We start from the raw sequence: 9778 nt of genomic DNA on the forward strand, positions 1-9778 counted from the left end.
CCACGGGCCTGGGCCCAGCGTCCCCGCCCTCCCCACTCATCCCGCTTCCTGCGCTCCTCGGCGCGCAGCCTGGGCCAAGGCTCTGCTGGAGGGAAGAACGGGAGAGAGTAGCCTCCGCGCGGGACTGAGCTGGGGATCTTCGAGAAGGAGTTCCCGCGTGCGCCCCCGTGGGAGCGGGTCCAGGGCCTGCTGGGGGATTGCATCCAGCGCGCGCTGTGCGAGGGGTTTCTGGGAGAAGAGACACCCCCCCTTGGCTCTCTGACACCCCCTCCCCGCGGAAAAATACTCTCAGCGGCCCGCGGGTGGGGTGCGCCATGCGGTGAGTAATCGCTGCTGCGGCGGCCGCCGCCCGCCCGACTCCAGGTAACGCGGCCGCCCCGAGCGACGCATAGTTTGCCTGCTTTTGCGCAGGGATCTTTCTCGGCGCTATTATTTTTGGCCACCGCTCGGGTTTCGGGACCCCTCCCGTCCCAGGCGTCTCATCCCCCTCCTTTTCGTCCCCACCCAATCAGGGCGCCCATGAATAAAGGGTTTCTGGGCTTAGAGCTTGAAGGCTGCCTCGGAGTGGGCACGAGGACTTCCCGGGAGCCTCAGCCATGAGTTTGGGTCGCAACCCACCTCCGTGAGGGTTGGACTGTGAGTCACCTCCTTTCAGAGGTTCCCTTAGAGGCTGGGACCCCCTCCTGCCAAGTGCGTTAAAGCATCTGAGATGGAGGCCAGAGTCCCTTTCTAATTGGGTTCCGCTCAGACCCAGACTCAAAAATAGAACAGGGGACTGGGGGGCGCTCAGCGTACCACGCTACAGGGAGGGGTGTGTGGAGGAGTAAAGTTGGGGAGGGTACACTGCCTTTACTTGGGCAATCCTGGCCACTACAGTCTGCTTTCCCTCTGCACCTTGGGTGACTCCCAATTAACTGGTAAGTTTCAGTGGGAGGATGTAACGCAACAGGACCCCAGCACTGCCCACTAGTAGTGATATGATCTCGGGGCCTCAGTTTGTTCCCTCTGGAAGATGGGGCCATAGGTACACCTGCCAGGTGGACCATAAGGTTAAGTGGAAGTGGCAACTCATCGGCTAAAATTGAGATTCTAGCATATGCAGTCCCTCCCCCACCACCTCTACTTTTCCCAGGCTCTGGGGTCAGGGGAGTGAAGGCAGACCAGACCCCCTACTTGGAAGACTTCAGCAAAACCTTGATATGTTTCCTCCCAACAACTCTGCCCCTCCCCCAGTTATTCCCATCCCCGGGAAAGGGCTCCCGGTCTTCCCAGGTGCTCCAAATGGGGACCAGGAGGAGAGCGTGACTACTCTCCCCTTCTTTCATCCCCCTACGTCCAATTCATCAGCAGATTCTGCTGGCTCTGATTCCAAAATACATCCTGATTCAAAGCTTCTGACCCTTTCTCCCCACCCAACTGCATCCAGACCCCACTGTCTTTCTCCAGGGCATCACTCCAGCCTCCGCCCTGCTTCCCAACTTATGCACCGTCTTCCGAGGCAGCTTGTCAAAGTCGCAAACCAGGGCATCTCTTCGTCTGCCTTTCCCTCCACTCCTTCCTCTGTCCCCTCTGCTGAGGCTACTCTGGTCCCTGCTGGTTCCCCAAATTAATTAAGCTTGTTACTGCCATGAGCACATTGGCTGTTCCATGGAGGAGGGATGCTGTTCCCCCTTTTGTAAAATCATAGCTCCATGGTCATCTTTCCAGCCACCTCCATTCCCTTCACTTTGTTTCATTGTCTTTGTAACAGGCATAGAATTCTTTTCTTTTGTGTATTTTTCTTTAGCCTGAAGAGTCATGATTGTCAGCCCAGTGTGGCCACACCAGATTTTAATGAATATTGGCAAATTAAAAAGACGAAGAGAAAACTTTAGTTCTTTCAAGTAGGAAAAAAGCTTGACATATGCTTCTCAAGGTCCCAGCCAGACCCCACTGATCCATACACACAGAAGGGGTTTAGTATTCCAGATGCTGCTTAGCCCTTCCCTCTGGGTACCCCTTGGGGTAACCCTGACCCTCTACCTCTGACTTTAGGGCAAGGGACGTGACTCCAAGTTGCACTCTTTTCTCCTCTTGGTGCCCCCAGAGACTTAAGCCCATCCTCTCTGGTCCCATTGCCTCTTCTAGCACCAAAAATTTCTGACAAATATTGACCGAAGTCCTTGATGGTGGCTGGGAATGTACTGAGGAGCAGATGGAAGGAGGGAGGGCCCTGTTCTCTCTGGGTGAGGGTTGGGGTTGGGTGGGTGGTCCTTCAGACCCAGCTCCTTGATTACTTTTAGAGCACTGAGGGAGGGTTTTAGGCCAGTTGACAGGATCCCCCAGGGATTGTGGGACTACGAGTCAATGGGAATGAGCTGCCTCTCCCAGATTAAAACCTGAACCTGAACCTAGGGCCCTCAGATTAAGATGAACTGCATTGAGCGCCACACCTGCACTCTCATGAAGGTGTCAGGTGAGAGTCTGGATGTCTAGGTCCTGTAGGCACCCTAGAAGTGGGAGTCAGGCTAAAGATCCTTGGAGCCAGAGGTGGGACCCAGAAGGAGGAGGGATCCTTTAACACCCTGAGCCTGGGAGCCCAGAGGCCTGGCATCCAGGCCCAAAGCACCCGAGTTTCAAAAATTCTGAATGGGAGGTGGTACTTCAGAAGCTGGGGCACCCTACTCTGGCCAGGAGAACCAGATGGTGGGGAGTTGGGTTGCCAGTCCCCTCTGCACCCCGGAGAACTGAAGTCTGGGTCCTAGGAATCGCCAGTTTTTTTTGGGGGGGGTAGCTGTTGCCCTTCCCCCCACGCACACCCAGTGAGCGCCGGCGCCATGGTGCCGCGCCTCCGCCCCCATGGCTTGTACGGACTTAGGGTTGGAGGGGTGGGGGTCAACGGGGTCGTGCTGAGGGCGGTGAGGGACAAAGGGCGCTTGTCCGCTGCCCTCCTTGACCTCGGTCGCCGTTTCCCGGATGCCCGGGCCGCCGCTGATTCACGCCCAGCGGCCGCAGCGCCCCCCCCACCCCGCCCGGGCCGCCCCGGGGGGTAGGAAGTAGGGGGGAGAGGGGCGGCGCCGAGTCAACTTTCCCTCTTAAGCCCCGAAGGAATGTCGGCGGATTTCCTGAAACCCGACCCCAGCCGCCCGGCGGCCCACCCGCCCCTCACCTGGACCCGTTCCCCCGGGAACAGCAGGAGGGGCGCGGGGGCTCACCTGGGGGGCCGGCCGAGGTCAAGTCCTCCTTCCGCTTCCACCCCCCCCCCCCAGCGGCCTTGGGGAACGGAAAAGGGGTGGGGGCCGCAATCAAAGCCTCTTCTTCCTCCTCCGGACGACCTGGGCCAGCAACCCAACCCCTCCGGCCTCAGTTTCCTTTTCTGCAAACGGACGGACAAGAGTTGTCCTTTTAGGCTGTTGAGCTTTTCATAACGCTTGTTAATCTCGACGCCCCTCAGCATGGCTCCGCTGGGCTCTGCTTCTCTAGCTCTCTTGCCACCTGGGCTAGAGAGCCTCAGTTTCCTCATCTGTAAACTGGGCTATACTCTCAGCAGCTACCTTGTAGAGATATATATTATCACTTAAAAGAAGAATGCCGGAAATGCTTTGTTTGAAATGAATGAATGAAACGACAGTCATGATTAGCGAAATGTCAAGCGAGTTGGGTTCTGGAATCGGCATACGTGTGTGGGCTCAAATCCTGGCTCTGTTAGGGGTCCCGGAACCTCAGTTTCCCACCTGTGAAATGGGGGACAGGACCGTTTCCAAAGGCGCAGGTCTGGCGCGCTGTGGGCTGGATGTTGGTTCCCGGGTCCTCCCGCAAACCGCTGACAAGAGGCCCTGGCTGCGGGGTCGCGACGGCCTCCGCCCGGGAGGGGCGGGGGAGGGGCCGCGCCAGTATCCAGATGTTCGGGGTCCTGTAGGAACAGCCGCGCCTGATTAAGCCACGTGGGGGCCGGCCCGGGCCTCTCAGATGAAAGCGCGGCGGCTGGCCGGGAGAGGGGGCGCGCCAGCCCCCCGGGTCCCCTCCTCCCCAGCCGGAACCTGCGGCGCCCTCTGACCCGACGACCCCGCGTGGCTGCCGCCTTGTCTGCAGGGGCGGAGCGTATTCCGGGACACGCCGGCGGCAGTGCGGCGTGGTCTCCGCAAGCACCTGCGCTCGACGCGTCAGCCATAGGTGGGAGGGGGCTTCTTAGCAGGCGACCCGGGTTTAGAGGGACGCTTGCATTACCATGACGGACTGACTGGAAGCGGGAGCTATTGCTGATCACCCAGGGTTCGGCACATTGGACTGCGGGCAGTGACTGTGAGTTGTGACAGTTCTGGAAACCTGAAGTGCCTGTGTCCCCTAAGACTTTCCGTAAGAATATTGCTATCCACCCTCACTCCTGTAGCCACCTCGTGCTGGGGGATATCCTCCGCGCAATGACCCCGGCTGGGAAGGCTTCTTGCAAGAGAGAGACTGCACACACTTTACCGCCTTTCTGAGCTGAGTGCCCATGAGAAAATGCGTCAGACCTTCCTGAGTCTGGCTACCCCTGACCCCATCCTGCTATCCTTACCTCCCTCCACCTATTTGACTGGCTCCAGCCACTCCCGGTTTCTTCTAATTGACTAGCTCCTCTCTGCCTCAGGGCCTTTTGCACCCTTTCTATCCTCTACCTACAGGCTTTTCCCCTCACTGCCCACGTGGCCGTTCAAGTCACCCTCTGACCCTCTTCACCAAAAGAGGCCTCACTTCACGTTATTTGCTTTCTTTCGGCCTTTTTGGGTACCAGGGGGTGTCATGGGACCCACCTCCATCCCCCAGGACCCAAATGGGACAGACCGGTGAGCGGTATTTGACATCCACCTGCCCTAGGCTAAGTGTTCTGCCGGCCCGCACCCCACCGGTGCCGCGGCGCGCTCCTCCGTTTCTTCACCGCATCCCCCATCCCCCCTTCCCAGGCTGCCTCGCTCGGTGACGTCAGCGCCCGGTCCCCGTCGCCGCCGCATCCTCGGCGCCGCGCCCCGGATCCCGTGCCCGCGACCATGGCGACCACCGCGCTGCCGCCGCCGCCGCTCCTGCTGCTACTGCTGCTGCTGCTGCCGTCGCCTACCGCCCCCACGCCGCCCGCCCACGACCCCTTCGTTCCGCAGCTGCGGGACATGCAGAACTGCCAGCTGCGGTGCCGCGACCGCGACCCTGGCCTGCGACCCTCGCAGGTGAGGCGCATACGACGAAGGCCCCGGCTCCCTCCCCCCGCCGCCTCCAGGGCCCTCCGAGCGTGGTGTAAAACGGTGTCTCTCTGGCGAGGAAAGGGTCAGAGATCTACGATCTCTCCAGTGAGGTCTAGGGTTGGGGATGGAGCTCCTCAAACGTGGTGGATAATAGGGGGGGTTGTCCGATGGTGTCTAGTGTGAAGGTTGGGGTCGTCCGATAGAGGTGTGAGTGATGGGGGTCCCTCACATAGGGGCAGGCGCAGGGGTCGATGGGTTCCTCCGATGAGGGAGAAGCCAGAGATGGGGAGGTCACTCCGATGGGAGGGGCAGGGGATTCTAGTTCTTTCTATAGGTGCGGGATTAGAGCTCCTCTTGCGGGGGTTGGGTGGGGGGGATGGGAGTGGTGAAGCGGAGACTGAAATTCTTGCTGTCACCTCACTCCCTGATGCCCAGCCCGAGGTCTACTACGCAAGAATCCTCAGGGCATCCCATTTTCACCACCTTCCTCTTCCTTGGCCCCAGAAAGTATCCACTTTCCCTGTGTTTTCTCAGCTATCAGACCCTAGTCATATCCCCATCCCTCTCCCCTGCCGGATGTTTCCCCAGGTCCAAAATGTGACAAGAGTTCTTTCCCTAATCCCTAACAGTCTCCTTCTCCATCCTTTCAAACCCTGAGTGCCCCCATTGTCCAGCCCCCTTCTCAAGCTTTCTTACCTCGCTTCTGGGCTCAAATCCTTCTTCCTGGCCCAAGTTCACGCCAGGTTTTCTGGCTTGAGGAGCTGCGCCCTGTGATACCTGTCCTGAGTGCTCTGTATCCCATCTTGCTCCAATCCCTACCCCTGACCTGAGCTGCTGCTTCCCCCAGGCGGGATATACCGGCCCCTCTGAGTCGCCTTATGACAGAGCCGTCCAGGTCAGCGCCTGCGAGAGGGGCTGCCGGCTCTTTTCCATCTGCCGCTTCGTAGCGCGGAGCTCCAAGCCCAACGCCACTCAGGAAGAATGTGAAGCAGGTGAGGACAAGCCAGATGGGGTGGAGGGCAGAGGGGACCTGGGGGGAAGGGGGGGTTGCGACTCCTAACTGCCTCTCTTGCTCACAGCCTGTGTGGAGGCCTATGTGAAGGGGTCAGAGCAACAGGCCTGCAGCGAGGGATGCTGGAGCCAGCCGCCAGAGCCAGAGGCGGAGCCAGAGCAGAAGGTGGGCACTCACAATTGCCTCTTGCCTCCTTAGCCACTCCCCTACTCACCATCTGCCCAGTCTCCCAGTTGAGTGGTGCCACCATTGATTGAGTGGTGTCACCTCTTCAGCCTTAAGTGTCCCCTCTGAGACATGGGAAGAGCCTCTGCCACCACTCCTGTCATCTTGCTCTGGCTTATCAAGGCCTAAGCAGAGCCTGTTCTGAAATTCTCCAGTCACCAGAGGAGCTGGGTAGACGAATCCACCCTATCTAGTGCCCAGGGAGCAGCTGCCTAGGGTCCCAAGGTTGGGGCTGTGCAGAGGCTGGATTTGAACCCAGGGATGTCTAGCTAGCACCCAACCCTGAGCTTGACTTTATTGAGCACCTACAGTGTGCCTGGTGCTGGGCTAACCATGCTCCTTGAGTTGTCGTACTGACTCCTCATGACCTCCAGATGACTGATGGCCACTGTCGTTTTCAGGAGGGACACTAGGAACTGTGATTCATAGGGGAGGTGCCAATAGGAGCAGGCTCCCGAGCACCCTAGTTCTATCCTGGGAAGAAACAATAATTGCTCACTGTTTGTCATCTGTTGTGAATCTAGGATGCATCTGGGGACAGCATCCCCATTTTACAGATGAACAAACTGAGTCTCAGAAAAGTTACTTAGCCCATCCAAAGACCTACAGTGCCCAGAAAATATTTTCTCCCTTTCTACCAATGTTCTCCATCATTTCTAAACTCTCTCTTTGTTCAAAAAATTGTACTGCCACTCTCTCCTCTCTCTATTCTAGATATCTCCCCCCAAGATATGGCAGAAATAATAGAGAAGTTGGCCATGAAAAGTTGAAACAAGAGCAGCTGCAGTACATTAGTTGTTGTTTGTACTGTGCTAGACTCTTGACAGACATTGTATGGTTGCAATCTTATAGTAGCTCCATGAGAGATGAGAATCATCCCCATTTTAGGGCTCAGACAGAGCAACCCACTTCTTCAAGGAAATACAGCAAGCTGAATGCAGGACCAAAGTTTATGTTCGTTATATGACATTGTTGACCCAAACCACTTAGGTAAATCCTATCTCCATGAATTCTGCAACCCTCCCTTTTCTGTTCTTCTGGACGATTGGTTAATGCCCTACCTTAGTGACATCTCTGTGCTTTGGACCTCCTTGTTACCAGAGAAAGGTCCTGGAAGCTCCAAGTGGGGCCCTCTCGCTCCTGGAACTGTTCTCCACTCTCTGCAATGACTTTGTCAACTCGGCCCAGGGTTTTGTATCGTCCACATGGACATACTACCTGCAAACCGACAATGGGAAGGTGGTGGTATTCCAGGTGAGGGCTCTGGAGGGCACACCCAAGGGCAGGAGGTGGCTGGTCTGGTGGTCTGGGTAGAAAAGGGTGATACATTGGCTCTTTGTTCATGGAGTGCAAACTCTATGGGTGAACTAGCTTCAGGTACAGCTGGATCCAGCAGCTCAGGATCCATTCCTCCCCTGGGTCCATTTTCCTCTGTGGTAGTGTCATTCCCAGACAGGTACTCCCCTCCTGAAAGCAGGATCAATACCCAAGGCACCAGATGACAGCCCTCTGGGTTTGCTAACTAGCCTGGGTTTACCCTGATTGGCCAGTTTTGTGGCCACCTCAGCTCATCCCTACAGTGCTGTTGGCTTGGCTACTTCTGGAACTAGACAATGAGGTCAAGTAGCAGGGGAAAAAACCCCAAGCATTTCTAAAATCACACTCCAAGTCTGGGGTGGGGTGGGGGCGGTCTTCCCAACCCATCCCTCCACCCACTGCACCAGAGCTAGGTGCCAGCTGGTGTGGGACCTTGTGACCTTCTCATGAGCCTCCTGCTGTCTTGTCCCTGGCCCAGACGCAACCTGTGGTGGAGAGCCCTGGGCCTGAGGGGTCCAATCTGCAGCGAGTGGAGGTGACCTGGCGTGGATCCCACCCTGAGGCCCTGGAGGTGCATGTGGGTAAGGTCTGGCTTCACCAAGATTTCTCTGGTGTGGTCCCACTGCTCCATGAGTCTTCTTGGTAAACAGATATGTAGATGTGTTACGAGTGGGGTCTCCATCTCTCAACTCCTGGAGTTATGCTTTCTACCTTCTGGAATTTTGTGGTTCATAATCTTTTGGGGTTCCATGATCCATCATCTCCCCAGGTACCATGGTTCATTTCTCAACTCCTGGGGTCCCACACCTTCCTCCCAGGTTTCCATGGTCCATCTCCCAGATTTACATAGTCCATCCCTCAGAGTCCCAAGACCCATCTGTCATGGTTCTGACCTCCATTCCCAAGCCTATGCCCCATTTTGCTGGTTCTTCTTTCTCCTCTGCATGGCTGGCGAGGAGGCCTCCTGGAGAAGGCCTGGAAACTGCTGAGCAATGGTCTCCGTCTCCAGATCCCATAGGCCCCTTAGACAAGGTGAGGAAGGCCAAGATCCGAGTCAAGACCAGCAGCAAGGCAAAGGTGGAGTCTGAAGAGACCCAGGACAACGACTTCCTCAGTTGCATGTCCCGGTTTGTGTCAGGACCCTGGTGGAAGGCTGGGATGAGTACTGGAGGGAAGGGGGCTCCCCCTGACTGCCACTCGGACCACTAAGTAGTGCTTGCTGGTTGGGCAGGCGTTCGGGGCTGCCTCGATGGATCCTGGCCTGCTGCCTCTTCCTTTCTGTGCTGGTGATGCTGTGGCTGATCTGCTCCACCCTGGTGACTGCTCCTAGTCAGCACCTCAAGTTCCAGGTGGGCGGGGCTTTGAAGAGGGCGGAGTCAACTAGGGACTGGACTGGGAGGTTTAGGGATAACTGCTCCCTCACCCTGGCTTTGGCTAGCCTCTCTCCCAGAGAAGCAGAGAAGGTTTTGAGTTGTTAGGAGACCTGGACAGGGTGAGAAGCCCACTTTCATTTGGGGTGGCATGAGGTCAGGGGTGGGAAGGAGCTTGGCCAGCGAAGGGGGTCTCTGCCTTCTTACCCCCACTGCAGTCCCTGACCCTGGAGCAACACAAAGGCTTTGTGATAGAGCCAGACTGGCACCTGTACCCGCCGCCATCACACACCTGCGAGGACAACCCCCCACCCTACCAGCTGAAGCTGGACCTCACCAAGCTGTAGGCCCCCATTGCTGAGCCTGGCTGGCTACAGGGGTTCTCTGGGTTAGAGTTGGGGGGCTCCTTGGGCAGGGCTTGCCTGGAATTCAAGGCATTCCCACCTTAAATCCTCCTACCCTAAATCCTTCTCTTCCACTTCTGCCCTTCCTTCAGGGTCCAGGGGGATGGGCGGCCCTCATAGTGGGGCAGGACCTGACCTTGGCTCCTCATTATCCTCCTTCCTACCCCAGAGTGCTACTTTCTGTCTCCTGTCTTGTGACTTCCCAAGTACTTTGACCCAGTGTTGTGTCACCTCCTCCTTCCTTTTTTCTTCCAT

General features: G+C 57.2%; 2 protein-coding genes across 2 annotated transcripts in view; one reads left to right on the top strand and one right to left on the bottom strand.

Moving 5' to 3' along the window:
* The window catches only part of CRLF1 (cytokine receptor-like factor 1), a 16197-nt gene extending 11189 nt beyond the window's left edge, over positions 1-5008 (bottom strand). Inside the window, exons 1-2 of the mRNA XM_006876337.1 lie at positions 4861-5008; positions 3815-4266 (exon numbers count right to left, since the gene is read on the bottom strand). Coding sequence (XP_006876399.1) covers positions 3815-4266; positions 4861-5008 — 600 coding nt within the window. The remainder of the gene's footprint in view (positions 1-3814; positions 4267-4860) is intronic.
* TMEM59L (transmembrane protein 59-like) lies at positions 5007-9466 on the top strand. Its single transcript, XM_006876312.1, has 8 exons — positions 5007-5180; positions 6043-6187; positions 6275-6372; positions 7534-7686; positions 8228-8330; positions 8759-8876; positions 8981-9098; positions 9338-9466. Exons 1-8 carry the CDS (start codon positions 5007-5009, stop codon positions 9464-9466), a joined length of 1038 nt encoding a protein of 345 aa, XP_006876374.1.
* Positions 9467-9778: the final 312 nt, after the last annotated feature.

This window comes from Chrysochloris asiatica, unplaced genomic scaffold, assembly GCF_000296735.1.
Source record: "Chrysochloris asiatica unplaced genomic scaffold, ChrAsi1.0 scaffold00374, whole genome shotgun sequence".
In the NCBI taxonomy this organism is placed as follows: Eukaryota; Metazoa; Chordata; class Mammalia; order Afrosoricida; family Chrysochloridae; genus Chrysochloris; species Chrysochloris asiatica.

Bases quoted from the DNA above. Each gene is read 5' to 3' on its own strand.
- TMEM59L (XM_006876312.1), top strand. From the start codon at position 5,007: ATGGCGACCACCGCGCTGCCGCCGCCGCCGCTCCTGCTGCTACTGCTG. The intron at 6,188-6,274 runs GTGAGGACAAGC...TCTTGCTCACAG, and splicing joins TCAGGAAGAATGTGAAGCAG to CCTGTGTGGAGGCCTATGTG. The intron at 7,687-8,227 runs GTGAGGGCTCTG...TCCCTGGCCCAG, and splicing joins GGAAGGTGGTGGTATTCCAG to ACGCAACCTGTGGTGGAGAG.